Source organism: Leptidea sinapis, chromosome 2 (genome assembly GCF_905404315.1).
Source record: "Leptidea sinapis chromosome 2, ilLepSina1.1, whole genome shotgun sequence".
NCBI lineage: Eukaryota > Metazoa > Arthropoda > Insecta > Lepidoptera > Pieridae > Leptidea > Leptidea sinapis.
Window position 1 is genome coordinate 1,673,686 of NC_066266.1, and position 23,493 is coordinate 1,697,178.

Genomic DNA, 23,493 nt, shown 5'->3' on the forward strand with positions numbered 1-23,493 from the left:
AATGTCGCGTAGCAACGCTTCGACGTATATGACGAGAGTTATCAAACTTCAAAACATTCATAATTTCAACAGCTCCGTCAGCAATACTCGTTGCTCAGCGAAAAAGTAATTACTTTGAACGCTGTAGACCCGGGTTCAGTACATCTATCAGTGTTTGGAATTTTTTGGGTTTTGTAAAGTTAATGGAAATTTCTAGTAAGTTCAGGATCAAATTGAACAGAAAAAAATGGATTGAAAATGTGTAAGGAGGCACGGACGATTAAAAAAAGAAGGATTCCGCGCCGTGATATTTACAACTGAAGCACTATTATGCTAGTGTGCTAACCGCACAGGTTACGGGGGATACAAGTTACACAATTTTTTCTCCCTTAAATAATCATATATGGCCACAAATACTTTTATAGTATTGTTTTTATACTTTTTCAAAACGCACGACGGCATTTTTAAAATATATTATTGAGACGCAAACAGATCTGTCACAGACGATGACAATTCTCATAATGGCGACGGATCGGCTTGTATTAGTATAAGTGTGTACGTGGGGCTAAGTATTTACACGTTTACCGGCTTGTTTTGGTGCTTCACTGTTATATGAGGTAACACGGAGCCCTTCTTTTTTTACTCGTCCGTGTAAGCAGGATAAAATAGTTAAAATAAACTAGTACAATTTAAATTATGGAATGGGAGAATCATTTTGAAAATAGAACAAGCGTGGCCTACGGCAATTCTAGTTCAAACTCGATAGTGTAAAGGAAAAAGAATGAAGAAAAGAAGAAGTGAAAAGTGGAAAGTGATCAAGGAAAAGAAGAAGAGGGAGATAGAAGACAACTAGTGTTCAGTTAAGTTGAAGGTACCACCGCCGATAAAAGGAACAGCGGCAGACCGGCGAAGTGGAAGTTCAGAAAAGTGGACGTAAATAGAGACTCGTTCCCATAAGCAAAGTATTATTTCCAATCCCTAACCCACTGTCGTGTCATTATATACATGGATTTCTGCAAAACCAGGGTCAAGAGATGCTTAATCGGCCTTTAAGGGAGTACTCTTGGAGAAAGAGGTGAGCAGTATCGAATCGGGAAAACTGCATCTGGTAATTGAATTATAAGTATTTCTCAAATTAATTCCCAGCAAATCTATAAAGTTTTAATCCAAATTTCATACTACCTTTGCCTTAAATGCCTTAGTTGTTTGGTCTGTCTGGCCACGAATCAATATTCTAGGAATTAATAAGACCAAAAGGGATGTTTTAAAAGCCGATTTTAATCATCATCATCAGCCGAAAGACGTCCACTGCTGGTCAAAGGCCTCCCCCAAAGATTTCCACGACGATCGGTCCTGCGCTGCCCTCATCCAACGTATTCCAGCGATCTTGACTAGATCGTCGGTCCATCTTGTGGGTACGTGGTCGCCATTCGACGACTTAACTGCCCCAACGCCCATCTGTCCGTCGAATGATGTGCCCTGCCCACTGCCACTTCAGTTTCGCAATCGTTTGGACTGTTTCGTTTGATTTGGTTCTCCAACGGATCTCCTCATTCTTGATTCGATCTAGCAGGGAAACTCCGAGCATAGCCCTCTCCATTGCCCTGTGAGCGACCATGAGCTTTCTCATAGGGCCCATAGTTAGCGACCACGTCTGCGTACCGCAAGTCATCACTGGCAACACACACTGCTTGAAAACCTTCGTCTTGAGACACTGCGGTATTAGGAACAAGAAGATTTTACGGAGCTTCCCGAACGCTGCCCATCCGAGTTGGATTCGACGAGTGACCTCTTTCTCGAAATTGGACCTGCCTAACTGGATTGTTTGTCCGAGGTAGACGTACCCGTCGACAATTTCGAGAGTACAGTTCCCAATTGTTATGGGGGTAGGTGCAACATGGACATTTGACATGATCTTCGTCTTGTCAATGTTCATTTTGCGCACTACTCCTTGGGAAGCTGTATTGAGGCCATCGAGCATATGGCTTAAGTCTTCCATGGTCTCTCCCATGATTACAATATCGTTTGCGAATCGAAGCTGGGTGATGTAGTCGCTGTTGATGTTGATGCCCAGTCCGTTCCAGACCAGAAGCTTAATGACATCTTCCAACGCAGCGGTGAACAGCATGGGTGATGTGACATCGCCTTGTCTGACTCCCCGCTGCAGTTGTTTAGGCTTCGAGATCTGATTCTGGTGGCGTTTCTATAAACGCCACCATGTCAGTCCGTTTCAAGTTGAAAGTTTTCGGGGTTTTAGATCTGGATGGGTGCGGCTCGGTGCGTAGACTTCACCAGTCGAGACCGCTCCAGTTTTGAATTGATATTCAATGTGCCTCTTACTATGCGGTGATCAATCCCAGTTTTCACTGAGTTGATCACGGAGACATCATAGAATATATGTCTTTTGGTCGACCTAATGAAGTCGATCTCATTTTTGGTGGCACCATCGGGGCTGATCCAAGTTCGTTTGCGTTGTTCTAGCTTCATGAAGAAGGAGTTCACCATATAGAGATCCTCTTTCTCCATGAAGTCAGCCAGCAGCTGGCCTCAGGCGTTCCGATTTCCATAACCTAATCGCCCCACTCTCAACTCATCGCCGCTACGTTTGCCCAGTTTTGCATTTAAGTCTCCCATGACAACGTTTAAGTGGGTCTTCGGAGTGTGAAGGGCTGTTGAGATGTCCTCATACATGGCCTCCACCTCGTCGTCTGAGTGTGTCAAAGTGGGAGCGTAAACTTTAATGACCTTCAACGAATACCGTTCAGTAATTCTGAGTATAAGGTACGCTACCCTAGTCGACACGCTCCCCACCTCAGTTACGTTGTTGACGAGACACTTGTGAACGAGGAACCCGACACCACCCTGGGACAGTTGGTCGCCCTCCTTTATTATATGTCCGCATTTATTATATGTCCTGACTTCGGACCTTAGATAACCCCACGACATCCCATCGTAATCTACTCACAGCTTCCTCCAGTTCCTCATACTTCTCGTCGGTCCGGAGTGTCTTGACATTGTATGTTGCCAGGGCCAATGGTCTTCGTTTGTGGTAGCGCTGCCGCACCCGGGGATTCTTAGCACCCGCTGCCCCGTCGCTTATGTGGCTGCTACCGTGACCACCACGAGCGGGGCCGCCGGGGTCTGGGGGCCAGGGCCTTATTGTGTCTTTCATATTTAGGGGGTTTTGCGATAATCACCACTCTTGGCAGGCGGGTTGGCGATCGCAGTAAATGGTGTGCTCTTAACGGAGATGCTGCTGCTCATCTTCCGTTGTGTGTAGGTATTCCTTAGTCGCCTACGACACCCACGGGAGGAGATGGGGTGGTGATATTCTGTTACGACACCACACGCACAAATGTTAATATCACCAACTAAAAATTCACAATCAAGCTAACATCAAAATAATTAACTGTAAAGTAGAAAAGTGTTTCTAGACTAAAATCAGCTTCTTATTTATTCTTAATAACGAATTATAACACTGACTTATATTCAAACAGTAATCGTACAGAGTTACGATCTAACTCGTCAACGTCAGGGAGACTGCGCCTTTTTTAAGACATCTTCGCCCTCTTCTCCTTTCACTTTCTATAATAATTCATTCCATTTCGTCCCTTTGTGCTAGCCGCAGTCTTGCTAAGAGGTTTCTTAACACGTTCTAAGAGTCTCTTGAACTCTTTGATCTGAACGAGTTAACTGTTCTATGTTTTTTAGCTCTCGTTCTCAAAAGTCTGGCAAAAGGTTAATAAAACACTATTTTTTAATTTACAAACGAACATTTTTGAATTAATCAACCGATTTTCACGCGGTTAGTAGCATTCGTCGGCGTTTTTTGAGTCTCATGAAGCATCTTTGAGTTTCAATTGATTGAACTCGGATTTCGAAGTAATTTCGTAAAACACCTTTTTCGATTTTTTTTCGTCAACGATAACTCACGATTTATCTAATAAGTATAGTTATTATTAGTTTTTTTGAATCGTTCGGTAAATAAGTTTAAAAGTTCAAAAAAAACAAATCGAAAAAAAAGTCGTACTTTAATTTGAGATATTTCATTTCATAAAAGCTACATGTCTGAATCGAATTGTATTCATAATGTAAGTTTGATCAAGCCCTTTCGAATGGTGCCAACCGCGATGAAATCGGTCTAGCTGTTCAAAAGTTATAACGTATAAGAGCTTTTTATATGCTTATAATATACCTTGTAACTAAAGATTCAGACTCTACACTCTTTATTACGCAATAGTTGCTAATGCGATTTAAAATGTATAAAATGTGGCCGCAAGGAAGGCCGATTTGGTGCTTACCTAAGACTTACTCAACATTTATTCCGCCTTTGGGCTTAAGAATAGAATTGCCATTTAGACATCCCTATTATTATAACGAACCGAGTAAGCAAATGGCTTGCTACACTTGTCCCATTTTTAAATGAACCTGGGAACACCGCGAAAGGAAAACATGCCAATTTGTTAGTGCATAGTTAACATCTAATATCCAGATGGTAGGAATGGTACTCAGGTCATACTGTAAGTTCCTGGATCTTCATTAATCATGCCACATACTCCACCTTTATGATATATTTACGGCTTTTCGAAGTATATTACGTTACTTTTTCTATACTTTTGCATTCTTTGAAGTCATTGTACCTATAAAGCAGTTTGTTCCAGTCTACTTGAGGGACGGACGCCTTGAATGGTCCCTTACCGAACTAAATCATTTATCTCTTAGCTCATGTTTAAATTTCGGAAAATAGCTACTCATTCATCAAAAACATATATGTCTGTTAGCGAATCTTCAGGAATTTTGGTCGCGTTTTTTTCTATATTCGCGATAGTCATCGAGAAAACACGCGAATTCATTATATTATTGAAATTTTTTAATTAATTTTGGCATGGTTTTATTATAGAAAGCCACGAGACATTGCACGTATCATGAAAAAGTTAATAATGTATTTAAGATATGTAAATTCAGGAGGTGTGGAATAACACTGTATTAATATTATAATAATTTCCGACCGCGTCATATAATTTCTGCATCCAATAAATAGCCAATGCCGTTATAAACGAAAGCAGTAAAGATTCAGAACAGAAGCCAAAATGTTGAAATATATTTGCGTGGCTCTCTTCATTGGTGTTACTATTGAAAGTGTAAGTTAACATTAATTTCTTTATTATTTGATTAATCTTTCCTATTAAACCCCTGCTTCCCTCAATTTTGCCGGCAATGATTCTCCTGATTCTAGTACGCAGCTGTTCTCTTTACCGTTTTGACAACTTCCATCTTTTTCCTCATTCTTCTTAGCCCTTCTTCATTCGTAATCTTGTCTGTCCATAAATATTTGTGGATGCGCCTATAAAACCACATTTCAAAAGCATTCAGTTTGTTATTGGTATTCCTGTCCTACATCCATCCCTCCCGTACACCATATGGATAGAACGTTACACTTCACCAGACGCCAGCGATGCTTAAATTTATTTTTATTGTGTCGATAAAAAGTTATTTCATTAAATTTAAAATTCAATAAATGTACTGCTGCTTTTTACCTCTTTCTAGCAGGAAGCTTATTGCCAGTCATTCATATAATATTTATGTATTATAACTGTAAATATATAAATAACAAAATGCAGCAGACTTGTCGATGACAGGATCAATTTAGCTAAGATCAGTAGCGATCGTTCATGCGTATGACGCATGGACCACACACATCCTATTAATATTATAAATGTGAAAGTTTGGATGTATGTTTGTACTTCTTTAACGCAAAAACTACTGAATGGATATTGATGAAACTTTACAATCATATAGCTTACACACCAGAATAACACATAGGTAAATAATTTATAAAACTATCGCGTGAATTATTCTTTATATGGCAAAACAACGTTTGCCGGGTCAGCTAGTAACATAATAAATTGAGAAATAGAACGACCCGTCAACTGAAATAACAGCCTTTTGAACTTCCTCACTAAACTCATCAACTTACAGTTAAGTTATCCATTTTGTATTACAATATACTCGTATCAAATATCAATGCAGTTTAATTCAAATCTCTTTCATCCCTAATGGTTATTGTCAATAGAATAATCCTTTACAATAGTTTTTTTAACTGCTATGCTTAAGCTATTCATTGTATAATTATTTATAAATTTTACTAATGGTTCTATAAATTTTTTCAGAGCTTTCAAGCTGATACAGGTAAGTAATTATTATTCAAACATTTTTTTATAGTTTACGTATAATTAGATATATCAGTCAAATAACCTTTTCTTACACTAACACAAGAAACAGTTTTATTTTAAATTTAAAATAGAGTTATATATACAAATGAATTGCTGTTCGTTGGTCTCGCTAATACTCGAGAACGGCTGGACCGATTTGGCTAATTTTGGTGTTGAATTATTTGTGAAAGCCCGGAGAAGGTTTAAAAGGTAAATAAATATGAAAATGCTACTTAAAAAAAACAATTTTGTTTTTCATTTTGATGTGTCGTCCCCCGTCGTTCAGAAAACAAAATGAAAGAATAGTTTAAAATTAACAGGCATTGACTATTTGACGTTTGAGTATTTTTGTTGCATCATTTTACATATTACATTGTAATTGAAATGATTTGTAAATCGATGGAAATGTAAATCTTGATATAAAAGAGTGGCAATGAGTTTCTTGCTACTTCTTCTCATTAGCTCAATCCTTTACGAAGTAGCGGTAGATTCAATAAGAAAAATTTTTTTTGACATTTATACGTGTCATTTCCGTAACCTACATAAAGTGATTTTGATTTGATTTGATTTAATAACTAATGAGCATTTTTATATTTTTCTAACTTTCTCAGGAGGTCAAAAATAAACTAGCTGTAGTTAATCTACCATCTAACTATAGATGGTAGATTAACTACAGTTGTTAACTAACAGATTATTTTTATGTACATTGACAAATCTAAAGTTTTGTCAGAAATTAAATTTCTGAACCTAACTATAATATTGACATTTGACAACCAATATGTCGATCCATCTTATATGTCGATCGATACCTTATATAAAGAGTGCATCCTTCTATCTTTGTAAGTGACGGTTACTAGACTTCGTGCGCGAGAACTTTCTTAGCTTCAGTTATCCTTTGTGATAGTGATATTTCAAGTGATATGCTCTTTTTGACATGCTTTTTATTAGCTTCACCTGTACATTTGTTTGCTTGTAACTTTAAACGGCCTGATTTTAGCGTTACAAGAGAGCGTCAGATTTAACACCGTTACACGTTATTTAAACATTCCTACCGAGATATATCGTATGCGAACAAGCTGTAGTTCGTTGCCGAGACGGAATGTCTGTTAGAGACTATTCGGGTACGGAATCCAAGCAAGAAGATGCGGTCATTTAAACATTAAAATTTGCATGTCAAAACCTCACAGCAACAACTAACCATCCCTTGTTAAATTACAAAATTGATAGAGTCACTACAATTGTATTCACTGCATATAATTACTAACACAATTAGATTATAAGTTTACTAACAATGGATCCTAGTTATATGAAAATAGAAGTTTTATTATTATTTATTTTATTATTATTATATGGAAAATCCCTTTTAATTTTACTTTCTAGAATATATTAAACTACTATGCTGATAATATACGAGTAATCTTATCACCAGTACATATTCTAAAAGGTTATTTAAACTTTTCAGATGTTCTAGGACCACCGCAGAGTGGGGAAGTACCTTCAGGTAATTCTATATTATTATAATATTTGAACCATAAACTTAAGATATACTGGCGTATAGACGACCGTCATGTACTGTCACCTGGAATATTGCCAGAGACAATAATCAATTGTGATCACTAACTCACTCTTGACTTAGGTTAAAACAAGTTTGCGTCCCTTTTTCATACAACGTTGAGTATATCAAAAAGTTTTATTTTAATATTTATTTGATTTTTAGACGGCGACAGGATTGCCAAATATGTCTCATCGGGATCTAGGGGACCTCTTGGACCAGGTAATCAAGGTACAGAAATAGTTTGACTTGCACTAAAATCTAAAAATAAATAGGGTGTAATAGGGAACCCATGGGTGATAAGAATGATATTGCCGTTTTGCACAAAATTTGAGCAACCTTGAGCTCAACAAATTATAAGAAGATATTTTGTATTGCTTCTTGAGAAGAAATATTTTTTTTACCATATAAATATAGCCCAGCGGTAAAAATAGTATTCTTTTGGGGAGAGGTCTGGCGAGTACAGATGACGTCGGAGCTCTTCTAAATATATCCTTTAGAGTTAAAAACGGTATATAGATCCTAGGCCTTGGGTTATCGCGGAGAAATAATACTGAAAATATAATGTTGACGAGACTGTCGCACTGCATATGTTCCACATCGGACTCGTACAAATAAATTCTCTAAATTTCCATGTATTCTGCCGTCAAGAAGTAATGTGTTAGTATTATTGTGTTTCGGTCTGAAGGGCACTGAAGCTAGTGATATTACACCAAACGAGACTTAACATCTTATGTCGCAAGGTGACGAGCGCAATTGTAGCGCCGCTCAGAATTTTTGGGTTTTTCATGAATTCTGAGCGGCACTGCATTGTAATTGACACGGCGTATCAATTACCATCGGCTGAACAAAAAAAGGTAACTATTGAGATATTTTCCAGTTTCGATTTGTTTATTGGAAAGCAAGGCATTCATCTAATGGTGAATGATGAGCCCTGCCCATTACAATGCTGCCCATTACAGTGAATTCCGCTCGTCAGTTTGAGATTTCAGATGTCAAGTCTTTTTAGTACAGTAATATTTGTTACGATTCAATGCATGAACTTTAGAATGAAACTATTGAACTGTAAACACTGGTTTTATTATAAATTACTACAGTACAATTTGGTAAACTGAATAGCAGAGCAGAAATGCGCGTGCATCGTTTGTCGAGATGTATGGGGAAGATCTCCCCCAACCCGGCTCATTCTCATTGTGTGCATATCCGGGCGTCAGCGGAGACGCCCGAACATTTCACAAGTTAAACCGAAACACAATAATGCTTCCAAACTCCTTACTGCTTGACATCAGAATAAGGCGCGTGGTATCTAAATAAATAAATTCTTTGTTATTAAGCTTTGAAACAAAATAGGCAAAAGCAGAAGGCTCAGTTTGACATGGGATCATGGATTCATGTTTCCATGTAGCACTATTTTTCTACCATCTTCTTCTCCCTGAGGTGTTGAGCTATCTTCTTGAAGTGAAACTTCTATATCGACGTATAAGACAAATTTTATAGCAAATCGTCAGGATTTTCGGTTACGCGCCTTGTCAAAAACTGACAACTCTGTCATTTAAAGTCAGTTCAGTTTTATGAACATACACATAAAACAAAAACAACATGGATCATAACAGAAAATCTTGCCTATAAAAGTTCTCTCTTACATCGTTAAAGAAGTTTCACTTCAAGAATGAAATTCCAGCAATTGATTGATAATGAAGTTGCTAACAGCTCACACTTTTCGAATTAGTTTTTGACTTTCATTAATTTCCCTTATCGCTTTGTCTTTAATTAATATTTTAATATCATTTAATTGATCAACAGTAAAAGGATCGCCATCACCGTGCGGGGGAAATGGTCAAAATGGAGGTAATTCAGTCTACAATAATTAAATATATATTAATAGATGTAAAGGTTAACAATACCTAAAGATGGTGATCTTTGAATATTTAAATGTTATAAAGAATGACTTGATACTTGCCACCACATTCTATCATGGCATTACAAATCACAAACTTAGATAATTTATAGGTACGTCTAGATCAAAGAGTATAATAATATATAGGGAAAAGATAGCCCTCTCTACGCTTTATGAGCTGTCTATTTGAAAACTAGCGCCATCTGGAGATTGGCCCCGAAAATAACTATATATAAGCTCGAAATTATAAAATTCATTTGTAATGTTGTGACGCAATTAAATAACTAACTCTACTTTTTAATGTAGGTATTGCAATTTTTTACCATGTTGGAATTGCGCGTAGAGATAGTTATTTAATTTTGTCACATTTCTATGTTTTGTCACAACATTTTATGTTCTCATAAAGGAAAGTTTTAGTAGTGTAAATATGAAAAATGGAACACGAGAGCTACATACATACGCAAACGCTAGAAGTAGCCGCCATTTTATGACCAGTGGGCAGTGACACAACTAGAGAAAAGTTGAAAGGTTTCATAGCGAGTGACAGCTGACAAAGATTTCATTTTCGGGCCAACTAGATATAACCGCTTGCTGTAAGGGAATGCTATGACAAGTGACAACCTGCCAGGCTTATGACTTTAGTGTGTATATATATATACAGCAACGTCAGTCTTTTCAGTTTTAGTGTGCGCGAGTGTTGCTTAAAATAAAGGCAGAAAAAAATAACGGCGTACTGCCGCTATTATTTCGACGTTTCACAGCTGTTCCAGTATATCTGAACGTATTATAAATTATCAGAGCTTGCTGGATTTTTTTGTAGAATATCTGTATTTATATCTTTTATATATCCTCAGGAACGTTTAAAAAGCTTTTGCGGTAATTTTAAACTGGAATTGAAAGACTGATACATGACAGTATTTCTTATTCATTATTAGATTATTATTGCCCACTCACTAGATGTAGGTGCGCGTTATAATATTATCATGCTACTACATTCGTAAGTGCGAACAAACAGCAAGTGACGGTGGCTGGCATAGGAATCGTGACGTCATCACGGTCACACTTTCGATGTCGAATGTAAATGCGTACTTAGATCTAATTGGTGTGGAATTTTAAGAATAAAACGTTTGTCATGTCAACTCACTTTGAGCGACTCTATTTAACACGATTATTTTCGAATGAACAATTATTATAAGTAGGTATTTTTAGCAATGTTACGAAGGTTTTTATCTACGGTATTTGTGTTTATAATTAAGTACCTATAGATATTTGGAAATTAAAACCTATTTTAGTACCGCACCTATTTTAGGGTTCCACGTAATGATAGTTTTAATTTTATGTATTCATAGTATTGTAAATACTAGTTCTAAGGAGTGGTAGTGCCATGTTGGGTCCTCACGGACACAACTGAATTGGGCCGGCACAGCCGGAGAAATACCACTCACCCACTCGAAACCGGCGTGAAATAGCGGCTACGTCGTTGTGTTTCGTCCGGTGAGTAGGGTATCCAGAGGCCTACATCCCCCCTCCCAAATACAAATGGCTGCCATTTGTATTTTGGAAAGGGGTACGGACTAAAAATAGACTACTCCAGGACGGTACCAGGCAATCCTGGAGAATCCGTCCCTGGGCGTCCACAATTAGGGCCTGCACCTAATAGTGGTTGCCCAGGCTGCGCCGCGTATTCTGGAGGGGGCAAATCTGCGCTGACTCGGGGCAAACAGAGCAGGAGGCTCAAACCACCCTCCTCCACACTCACTGTGGACTTTTGCAACATCAGGGGGCTTCTTTAAAATTCAAATGCCGTCCACTTTCACTTGGAAACTGCGAAGCCGGCCCTGCTCTTTTTAACCGAGACACAGACATCCTTCCTAGCTGATTCATCTTACGTTTTATACCCGGGGTATAATTTGGAACACTCCTTTATACCACCGGCTGGCGTGTGCGTTTACGTCAGGGAGTATGTCTGTTCTCGACGCCTGAGTTTTCATGAAAGACAGGACTTATCCACAATCTGGCTGCGTGTAGACTGCGATGACCATCCGCGAATCTACGCATGCGTATAGGTCCCATAGCAGTAACGCAGAGACTGACCGGCTCCTCGAACACATCCAAATGGTTACATATTCCGTGTAAGAGCAGATACCCTCTGCTGCCGAATGGCTAGGCTCACGTACCAGCGATCATGCAGGGAGATCTGTTCACGACTTCGTCTTAGCATATGGTCTGACGCAACTGGTTATTGCGCCTACGCGAATCCCAGCTGTGGCCATCGAGACCTTCTGTTGATCTCACATCCGGACGGCTACCTAGTTTCCGTTGTGGATCAACGGAATCTCTGGGATCGGACCACTGCCTGATCCGGAGCACCGTGCCGATCACGCGCCAAACACGGCCCCACTTATTAGGCTGTCGCCGCGTGAGGCACTATAGGTCAGCAGAGTGGGTCGAGATGCGGTATTTTTTTGCATCCTACCCGTGGAGGCAAATCTGTTTTTCGCTGTGTGATCCAGATGCCGCTGCTGTCGCTGTTGTGGATGTGGTACTGCAAGGTATGGAACTCTTCATTCCATCCTCCTCTGTGCCTATCGGTGGCAGATAATGACTCGCTGGCCCATGACGCGAAAGAGAAAGCTGATCTCCTGGGCTCCCTCTTCGCGTCCAACTTGACTCTGGATGAACAAGGTGCACCACCACCGCATATTCCGCGGTGCGAGTCATACATGCCGGAGGTAAAAATCCGGCATGGCGCCGTGCTTATAGCGCTTCTCACATTGGACATTCACAAATCGAGCGGGCCCGATGGAATTCCCGCGATAGTGCTGCGGACATGTGCTCCGGAACTGGCGCCGGTCCTTACCCGTTTTTACCGGCTCTCCTACTCATCAGGCGTAGTCCTTAAAATTATGGAAGGCGGCTTTAGTGCACCCGATCCCTAAGAAAGGTGTACGCTCGGTTCCGTACAACTACCGCCCCATTGCCATTATTACCTCCATGGAGTACTGTTCTCACCTCTGGGTGGGTGCCAGTACCAGCTTCTACCATTTGACCGCATACAACGAAGAGCGGTTCGAATCATCGATGATCAAGTTATCTCCGATCGGCTTGATTCTTTAGCATTGCGTAGAGATGTGGGTTCTCTCTGCATCTTCTACCGCATTTATCACGGGGAGTACTCAGAGTAGGTGTTCGGGTTGATTCTAGCGGCCGAATTCCACCACCGGACATTACGTGCAAAGTACCATCCGCATCACGTAGACATCCGGATTTCCACAACACACACAGCTACTTTGTGGAATCAACTACCGGCGGCGGTCTTCCCGAACAGATACGACTTAGGGACCTTCAATAAAAAAGCATACTCCCACCTTAAAGGCCGGCAACGCATTTCTTGACACACCTGTTGTTGCGGATATCCATGGGCGGTTGCCTCACGTCTCCCAATCCCGTGAGCCTCTTGCCGTTTGCCCCCTCTCATTTAAAAATAGATTAATTTTGTTTATTATATGAATAAATCCACATCCTAAAATACCACAGTGTCTATAATAGAAAGTAATTATTTCTTCACTAAATCAACAGGTAAAGATTCAGGACCTTCGCCGAAGGGACATGGCCACAAAGGTAAGCGAATCTACATTAACGTTTACATACTTAATCTAAACATACAATACAATGTCCAGTCGTGGAATATGGCTCCTGGTAACCCGAACAACTCCACAGAGCACTCCACGTGATAAATGAGGTAGAAAATGCAGAGCGTATCAACATCTCTACGTAACGCCAAAGGACGAAGCCGATCGGAGAAGACTTTATCATCGATGATTCGAGCCGCTATTCATTGTATGCGGTCAATTAGAATAATCTGGTACTGGAGAGCCAACAGATGAGAACAGAACTCAATGTGAGGCCAAATTTGGGCCTTATAAGTATTGTTGCAGGCGGTGGCTTTGTGAAGGCAGTTAAAGGAATGATTTCGAATCAAGGGAATATGACTTTTTATCGGTGAACGCACAAACTTGTGTCTTCTTTGGGATAAATTGAACTAAATTTTGTTTCTGTAAACATGATTTTTATTTCTGAGTCGTGAATGTTACATAATATAATATCTTTTTATATTATATTCATCGTCTCTGGTACCTATGCCACAAGTTATATTAATTATTATCTAACTTAAAAGTCTATGTCAGTTTTTGATTGGCCATGTTACTGCTATATTGAAGCACACATTTTTAATATAACCCTTCTTCTATTTCCAATATCTCAGTGTCTATAATTATATTAATATGATTTAAAATCAACAGAAAAAGGAACAGCATGTTCACCGAAGGGACATGGCCACAAAGGTAATTGGATTTATAATTTATGATTGATTTAAAGATCTTGTTTATATTAAATTGATTTAAAGTTTATATTTTAAATCTAAACACACTATTATTACTTCTTCATCATTTGTTTTATTAAACGAAATGAAATATTTTTGTTACACTTTATACTTAGTTCTTAATATTTACTTCTTTCTTTCTTTCTTTACAGGAGGGGGTAAGTCATTCTATATTTTTGCTGCAGAGAATCTGAAACATCCCCTTAACCGAGGTTCTTATATCTAGCTTCCACATCTCTGTTCGTCTCTAGTACCGTAGAAACAAGATCTTATGTTAATTATTACTTGAAATAATCATCATCATCATCAACGTCAAGGTAACAGCAAAGTGTGACGATTCTTTTTTAAATTCTGCCATACACCGATATAGACGTTTCACTTCAAAAATTCAATTGTAATAGACAATGTATTTGTCATTAAATGACAGAGATGTCAGTTGTCAGTCAGTTCGGTGGCACATAAAACAAAAACAACATTGCGCGTAACCGAAAATCGTGACGATTTGCTATAAAATATCTCATACACGTCGATAAAGAACCTTTTTAAGGGAAACTTCACTTCAAGAACTGCCATATCCTTTTTGAAGTGAAACTTCTGAATGCCAGTTGTTGATTGATGATGAATAATAATGACTAAATGCAAGCTTGACGATCTGCATAGCCCAGTGGTTAGCAACCCTACCTACTAAGCTAGAGGTCCCGGGTTCGAGTCCCGGTAGGTGCAAACATTTGTATGATGAATATGGATGTTTTTTTCCGAGTCTTGGATGTTTATATGTATTTATGTATGTTCAAGTAAGTATATTGTATTAAATATCATCGTCTTGTACCCATAGGACATGCTATGCCTAATTTGGGGCAAGATAATTTGTGTGTGTGTCAATATTTTTATTATTATTATTATTAATAAACCGCACAGTTTTCGAATTAGTTTTTGGCTTTCTTTATTTGCTTTTGTCGCGTTCGCTTTGCTTTAATATAATTTAATTGATCAACAGAAAAAGGAACACCATCACCGTGCGAGGGAAATGATCATAAAGGAGGTAATTCAATTTTTTTATATAAGAGGGGCCAAACGGGTAAGAGGCTCACGGGATGGGGAGAGGTGAGGCAACCGCCCATGGACATCCACAACAACAGGTGTGTCAAGAAATGCGTTGCCGGCCTTTAAGGTGGGTATGCTTTTTTCTTGAAGGTCCCTAAGTCGTATCTGTTCGGGAAAACCGCAGCCGGTAATTGATTGAGGTAATTCAATCTACAATAATTTATGTAGTTGTCGTTGTAAAAGTAAACACTGAGACACGACACAGAATTTCTCATTCATTATTATATTTTTATTACCCACTCACTAGATGTAGATGTTCGTTATAATATTATCACGCTACATGTGTATTTCTTCACTTAATCAACAGGTAAAGATTCAGGACCTTCGCCGAAGGGACATGGCCACAAAGGTAATGGAATCTATTATTTATGAAATTTGTAACGTTTATATACTTAATCTAAACACACAATACAATGTCCGGTGGTGGAATATGGCTCCTGGTAACCGGAACAACTCCTCAGAGCGGTAACGGATTAAGCTTACGCGGGGCCCGTAGCATATTCTTTCAATAAGCCCTTGGTGTATATTATGGAAATAGTCAGTTATCGAGTGTCTGACGTGGGTTGTCTCAGTAGGTAAAGCGAGAAATTCAATATTTAATAAGTTTTCTCGAAATATTATGCCCAGACAAAGATGAGTGGGAAATGCGGGGCCCCCTTTTGCGCGGGGCCCCCTTTTGTGCGGGGCCCGTAGCAATTGCTACACCTGTTTTGTGGCTAATACGGCACTGTCTCATAGTACTCCACGTGATAAATGAGGTAAAAAATACAGAGAGAATCAACATCTCTACGTAACGCCAAAGTATGAAGTCGATCGGAGGTGACTTGATCATCGATGATTCGAGCCGCTATTCATTGTATGCGGTCAATTGGAAGAATCTGGTACTGGAGAGCCAACAGATGAGAACAGATCTGAATGTGAGGCCGAATTTGGGCCTTATAAGTATTGTTGCTGGCGGTGGCTTTGTGGAGGCAGTTAAAGGAATGATTTCGAATCGAGGGAATATGACTTTTTATCGGTGAATGCACAAACTTGTGTCTTCTTTGGGTTTAACTGGACTAAATTTTGTATTTGTAAACATGACTTTTTTCTAAGTCATGAATGTTATATTTAATATCTATTTATATTATATTCATCGTCTTTGGTACATATGCCACAACTTATGTTAATTATTATCTAACGTAAAAGTCTATATAAGTTTTCCATTGACCAATTAACTACTGTATTGAAGCATACACTTTTTATATAACCCTTCTTCTATTTCCAATATCTCAGTGTCTATAATTGTATTAATATGATTTAAAATCAACAGAAAAAGGAACAGCATGTTCACCGAAGGGAAATGGCCACAAAGGTAATTGAATTTATAATTTCTTTAAATCAATCATTTAACGTGTATTTAAATCTAAACACACTATTATTATTTCTTTATTATCTGAATTAGTAAAGATAACGAAGCGAATTTATTTATTTTTATGAATTGTGGTTACTATACTTCTTAATATTGGTAGTTTCACAGCACAACTCGGAAATAAATTGGTATACAAATATATGATTGTCAATAATAATCCGGGTCTGCTGAGGCAATTTTTTAACAACACACGTTAAAAAACATTTTGCAAAACAGTCCGTCCGCTGCACCCTCGTTACAGTAAAAGTGTTCTGTGGCTGCACCTGTTTTTGTTTCATTTCAACAATGAGTTCCGACGAAGTGCATACAGCTTTTTGTATTTATTATATCTACCAATGTCACATCCCAAAGAACCGGTCTTTCTGTTATCAGTTGCATAAAATAAAGTATTTACTTTATTTCACTCCATCAGAAACAAACCAAATAGAATTAGGTCACGAATGATAGGTAAATTATGCGTTAATTTCCCTACCCGCAGGCGAATTGAGATGTTTTATTTAACAAAGTGTTAAGCCACACCCCTAATCTATTTATAAAACATGCTTTTGTGTTAGCAAACACGAAGACATGGCGCAGCGGATGCAGCTTTTAAATTTTCCGTGCGTTTTTTGACTTCTACGACAAACTTTTGTTGTTTGCCTCGCGCTTGGTTAACATTTAACATTTACTTGTTCATTTAGTTATGTTGGTTAGGTACAATTTTATTCAATGTCCATGACTTATGGAAAACCTTTACACCATCGAAAAGTAAAGATTTCAAAGGATAGAAAGTAACAATCTTTTTGGAAAAAGCTGATATTTTGACGGGCAAATTTTCAATTGAAAATAAGGGTTTCTTTTCAGATATTTGAGTGAAAATAAGGTGAAAAAATAAATATTTCAATTCTACGTTTTTTTACAATATTTCATGTTTTTGTTTTGTAAAAGATAAAAACCAAATTACTTGGTTTTTTGAATTTTTCACATTAACTTTGCGGCTATGTGGAAAAAGTGTGAAAACAAAAGTTGTAGATCGTTGTATTACCTACAACTTTGCCATTTAACTTTATCCCATGGGATTTTCAGTTTTGCCGGAAATCGAGATAAACCGTTTTTTACCCTAAAACTTTCGAAACATATTTCTTAAGTTCTTGGATACTTGTTTTGTACAGTAGGTACAGATACCAGTGGGAGGCTTCTTTGCAAGGCTAGATTATGGATACCACAACGGCGGCTATTTCTGCCGTGAAGCAGTAATGTGTAAGCATTACTGTGTTTTGGTCTGAAGGGCACCGTAGCTAGTGAAATTACTGGGCAAATGAGACTTAACATCTTATGTCTCAAGGTGACGAGCGCAATTGTAGTGCCGCTCAGAATTTTTGGGGTTTGTTAAGAATCCTGAGCGGCACTGCATTGTAATGGGCAGGGCGTATCAATTACCATCAGCTGAACGTACTGCTCGTCTTGTCCCTTATATTCATAAAAAAAGATTAAGCACGTAAATGCTAAAAGATACACACTTTGAATATTATTTTTCTTCTATTTCCAATATCACAATATCTTTAATTATATTAATATGAATCACTTAATCAACAGGACACAAGGGAAAAGGCCACAAAGGTAATTGAATCTATAATTTATAATAGATGTAAAGTTAACCTCTTTTAAATAGACACAATTATTACCTCTTTATAAGATTAGAGATTTGACTTGGGTTCATTCATTCTTGATTGAATGAATAGACAGAAATAATAAACTGTACATGCCGTGCAACAGATTAGCTAGGATTATGGGTTCCTTCATAGGTCTTAGTATTCCATTTTACAATAAAATACCAGACAGACATATAGACATACTAAGACTTACTGAGCACAAAATCAAGAAATATATTAAAGCTTCTTTGACAAAGAAGGCATTCTATGGTATATTAGATTATGTAGATCTGAGCTTTTACCAACTTAGCCAACCGTTCGAGTGACGTATCGATCGTAAATCTTGTTCAACTCAAGGTTCAAAACAAGATTGTGGGTCCATCTACAGGATTTACTTTATAGTTGGTAACCTGCTTGACCCCAATATTTGCATATTAGTATATTAGGAAATTCACTTGAGAGGCGAGGGTTCAAGTCCCGCATCGTCCATAAATTTTGGTACAAATTAAATTAGTATATTAGATCTCATTTAGAATATGTTGCAGCAATCTGGAATATGCAATCTACATTCAAAATTAGAAATGGTACGAAAAATAATCTAAGAACCCTTAATTACCGTATGCATAACACTGCTCTTGCAATCAATTGTTAGTAAAACAATACCCTATCCTTGAGTAACCATAGACGGTTAATTGACGCAGTAACCCTCTATAAAATTTGTACTAGCGAGTCGTCCCATTTGTTATCTGAGATTAAATTTCTTGCAACATTTATAGCTACAAGATCGCAAAACTTATTCCACGTCTCCAAAACTAGGACCGCTATTGGCAAAACTGCGCCACTTCACAAAATATGTACACTACATATTCTCACGTTCTCAGTTCGAATCAAATTTAAGTCTTGTTATTTTTGCTTTCTATGTTCAAGTTTTACAATTACAATCTATAGATATATATATATATATATATATATATATATATATATATATATATATATATATATATATATATATATATATATATATATATATATATAAGAGATTTCTACGTATACTCACTATGTATAGTCACTCATCACGATTTCTCTGGAACCATTAGAGCTAAAGTCTTGAAACTTGGTAGGAATATTCTTTTCACCGAGTAGAGGTCTGTCATCTAAGGAATTTTCCAAACTAACGGATTTTCCAAAATTCCACCCGCAAGAGTTTTTTCTTTATTATGAACAACGTCTGTCGGGTCAGCTAGTTATATATATAGCTTACTTTTACCAAATTTTGCTAACCTTTGCTGCGATTAACTTTTACTGTAAATTGTACGTGCAGTGTGCACGCTTGCAGACAAGCAGATGTCGCTTTTATCTTTAACTTTTTCTTTTATATTTTTTTTTATGTTCTCAGTGAGACGTTCCAAGGGAACAATTGTAATTATTTTAGTTAGTTATAATTTGAATGTGCATTAAATTTTTCTGTTCTTGTTTTTGTCTCCAATAAAGTTAATAAATAAATAAACTAGTTTCACAACTATAGACAATGCACTTCGATATTATGACTATATATGATTTACAACTATAGCTTAATTATTTATTGCGATACTGGACGGTGGACCATTACTATAATGAAATCTACTTGCAACTGTTTTAATAGCTTTGGTTTTTATACATTTATTAAGTTTCATTTATTATTTTAGGTTAATCAAGAAGTCACCCCTCCGGATCTAACATAGGTGAAAGGTAAATTTTTATAACTACTTTGTGATGGATGAATAACCCCAATCATATTAAAATAATCCGTGATTGTCTCTTTTAGGCACAATGGTAGTTTTCCAATTACAGAGCATAATGCGACTCAGTGCCGCATATCACCGAATTGTGCTGATGTTTAATTGGCACGTGAATTAGTTGTCAAGTACACCAGTAGAGTGCGCTAAGTTCAGTGTTGAAAAAAAAATGCACGGACTAGAAATAAAATAAGGACTCCGTGTCACCTTACAGAACAGTGAGGCACCAAAATAAGCCGGTAAACGTGTAAATACATAGCCCCACGTATACACTTACACTAATACAGGCCGATCGGCCGCCATTATGAGATTTGCCATCGTCTGTGACAGATCCGTTTGAGTCGCAATAGAATATTTTAAAAAAGCCGTTGTGCGTTGTGAAAAAGTGTAAAAATATTAATATAAAAGTATTTGTGGATATATGATTATTTAAGGGAGAAAAAATTGTGTAACTTGTATACCCCGTAACCGCACACACACTAGCATAAAGCACGGACAAAAAAAAAAGAAGGACTCCGTGCCGTGATATTAGCAAGTGAAGCACCTTTCATAATCATATATCCACAAATTCTTTTATAGACTATTGTTTTTACACTTTTTCACAACGCACGACGGCTTTTTTAAATATTTTAATGCGACGCAAACTGATCCGTCACAGACGATGGCAAATATTATAATGGCGGCCGATCGGCTGGTATTAGTGTAAGTGTATGCGTGGGGCTATGTATTTACACGTTTACCGGCTTGTTTTGGTGCCACACTGTTATGGAAGGTGACACGGAGTCCTTCTTGTTTTACTCGTCCGTGGAATAAAGGTGCTTCATTTGGTAATATCACGGCGTGGAGTCCTTCTTTTTTTACTATTCCATGGATAAATGTTATGTTTGTACCTTCATCCATACTTCCATTTTTTTTAATACAGTCTGAATAATTAAATTTTATTATTTACAAAAAACGACTACACGAGATTAATTAAAATTCCGGACTTCTAAATGCAAGGCCACACAAAATATAAAACAAAGTGTATCTGATTATAAATGATGACGCGAAGCGAAGTTTTAATTGCCTTACAATATACATACTTAATAAATATTATTAAAATACTTATGTGTGATTTACTTTAATTAATAACATTTATTAATTAATTTCAACAAATAGCAATATTTTAATTATATATTCAACGCGATTTTCTTACTACCAAGTAATTTAAGTCGTTTTATTGATTGTTTATGCGTGGAAAGTAAAGCAAATGGCCGCCTGAGAAATAGGAAGTCGACGAGAAGGGTTGATATACTTTTTTTTACATTTTCTTATCCGCATGTTTTGTGTTATTTATTCAATTTTAAGTGGTCATATTATATTCATTTCATAATTTTGGAATATTTACATTGTGTGTAAATGATGCGAATTGGTGGGGCAGAGTCTGGCATGGTCCTGTGCGTTAAGCCTAAGCTATGTTTTGACTTTTCACACTTAACAGCGCCATAGCACAGATAATATTTAGTTTGTCAAGGTTTGCACCATAGACCAAGTATAGTAACTAGACATCGGTTTGGTGTGGCCAACATGAGACAGAAAATATCCTATATGATATATAGGTACCATAGGTACATACTATAACACAAGTGTTCTTTTACTATCACTTTTACATCGTAAAATACAACATCGCACCATATTTCCTTCGACTCTACTTAAAAATTGTCACTGATGTTGAATAAATAGTGGATATTTCACACGTTTCACAAAATATCTGTGCAGCACTGTCAAGTTACTATACTTAGTATAGACTAAGTATAAACCATAGGGTTTGCACATCATTTATTGACTATTCATCATTATTCACGATAAACGATAAGGAATTCGAAATTTGTTAGAGTAGGGTTGTTGCGATATATTCAGAGTATCTGAGAGTACTCGATATTGTGAGGCGATGCTGTAGTTGTCACATTCAATGTTGAGCATTATGCCAACTAATGCGTATTTGTGCTGTAATTGGAAAACTACCACACACTGTATTACGTATTGAGAAACCTTATAGTAGGTATAGAAACATAGAAGAAAAATTTAAATTAACGTAGGTTAGATATATGCATAGGAAAACTCAATAGAAAAAACTATATAGTGGTAAACTCAAAATTATTGTTATGGTGGTACATTACACTAAGCTATAATATAAACATAATATTGGCCTTGCTAGTAAGCTCCTTTGCAAAAACGGGTACTTTTGGTTTTTTCGATTACTTTTAGTACCTACAGTGAAAGCATCTTATTCGTGGGGTATATGTTCCGTTAATATGCACCGAATACAGAAACCGTAAATAAAAGAAATGATTTAAAGAATTTTGAAATTATTTCTCGCTTGGAATTTTTTAAATCTTCAATTTGTTGTATTATGGTCCATTTTATTTTTTTATTCTTCCTTTTCATTAATATGTATAGAATCCTTTTATTTACATGTATAACCCGATGTACCGATTAGATCCACGAATAAAAAAATCTTTAGCCGCAAATAAAGGTTGGGTGGCATAATTTTTTCCACGAAAAGTGAAAACGCGAATGAAGGAAGCGCGAATAAGGACCCTCAACGGTATTTAAAAATAAATTATATTAATAATAATCACGAATTTAAACATATTTTGTAAAAAGGATTTGATGCAAAAAATTAAAATAAATACAATTTACTGATGTAAAAACACTTGTTTGGGAATATTGATGATAGCACAAGCTATTTAAAGTATTTGCATTGCGTACAATTCTAAAGTTACATCAAGTTTACAATTACTTCTCTCTGTCATGTAATTCAGTAGTGACAAAGGTAAGATAAAGACAAAAAGTTTTAAATTTGGAAATACTTTCCTTCGCGTTTATTAATATTCAGCAAAGCTTATTTAATTAGATATAATACAAGCTGCTATTTAATTTTAAGATTTATTCTGTATTATAATTGTGTGCATTGTTTCAGGTGATGACGTCGTTAATTCAAATCAAATGTCGACTATTTTAGAATAACTTTTGTATACTTACTTATAAATTAAAATAAACTCATTAAAATTTACAAGCATTAACTTGAGATTTGTTTTCTTTTTTATAATTATAATCCATAAATATAATAATATCATAAACTTCACAATATTAACAAGAAAATAGTTATTTTATTAAAACACGAATGTGATAATAGTATCCCATGAGTGATTTAATACCTAATTATCAACAAAGAATCTTTAATAGAGGATTTAAAGCATGGGTCTAGATAAAATATAATAATGCACTCAGTGAGTACTTATGTAGTGTTAGTTTTTATGTCATAAATTAACGGATACTACAGTAGTAAATGTATGCTTTAAAAAAATGAATATAAAATGTAATTGAGGAACAACTTCATAACCAGTTGTCACGAGGAGGATGATGACGTGGTGACGTGACAAGCCAGAAGCTGAGGTGTCATATCTCAACATCTGGATATTTTGCATTTCACCACAGTGCGGTTTACAAGAAACTTTCTGGCACAAACAAAATGTGGAATGATCTTTCTCGCGCAATGCTTCCACATC

The 23,493-nt window shown here is 36.9% G+C and overlaps 1 protein-coding gene across 16 annotated transcripts; it reads left to right on the top strand.

The window, feature by feature from the left end:
• The first annotated feature begins 4,972 nt into the window (after window positions 1-4,972).
• Window positions 4,973-23,012, top strand: LOC126974706 (collagen alpha-1(IX) chain-like). 16 transcript variants are annotated; one of them, XR_007731578.1, is made up of 13 exons: window positions 4,973-5,120; window positions 6,150-6,168; window positions 7,654-7,692; window positions 7,909-7,965; window positions 9,547-9,591; window positions 13,220-13,261; window positions 13,942-13,983; window positions 14,174-15,063; window positions 15,433-15,474; window positions 16,438-16,479; window positions 18,112-18,135; window positions 19,853-19,895; window positions 22,905-23,012. XR_007731578.1 is itself a non-coding variant. In XM_050822315.1 (11 exons), exons 1-10 carry the CDS (start codon window positions 5,070-5,072, stop codon window positions 19,855-19,857), a joined length of 357 nt encoding a protein of 118 aa, XP_050678272.1. In that variant the 5' UTR covers window positions 4,974-5,069; the 3' UTR covers window positions 19,858-19,895; window positions 22,905-23,012. The 16 variants fall into 16 exon arrangements, 13 of the variants coding, with proteins under 13 accessions (XP_050678272.1, XP_050678355.1, XP_050678263.1 ...); XR_007731577.1 differs by having other exon boundaries at window positions 4,974-5,120; window positions 7,909-7,974; XM_050822315.1 differs by lacking the exons at window positions 14,174-15,063; window positions 15,433-15,474 and having other exon boundaries at window positions 4,974-5,120; window positions 9,547-9,580; window positions 13,218-13,261.
• The last annotated feature ends 481 nt before the right edge of the window (window positions 23,013-23,493 follow it).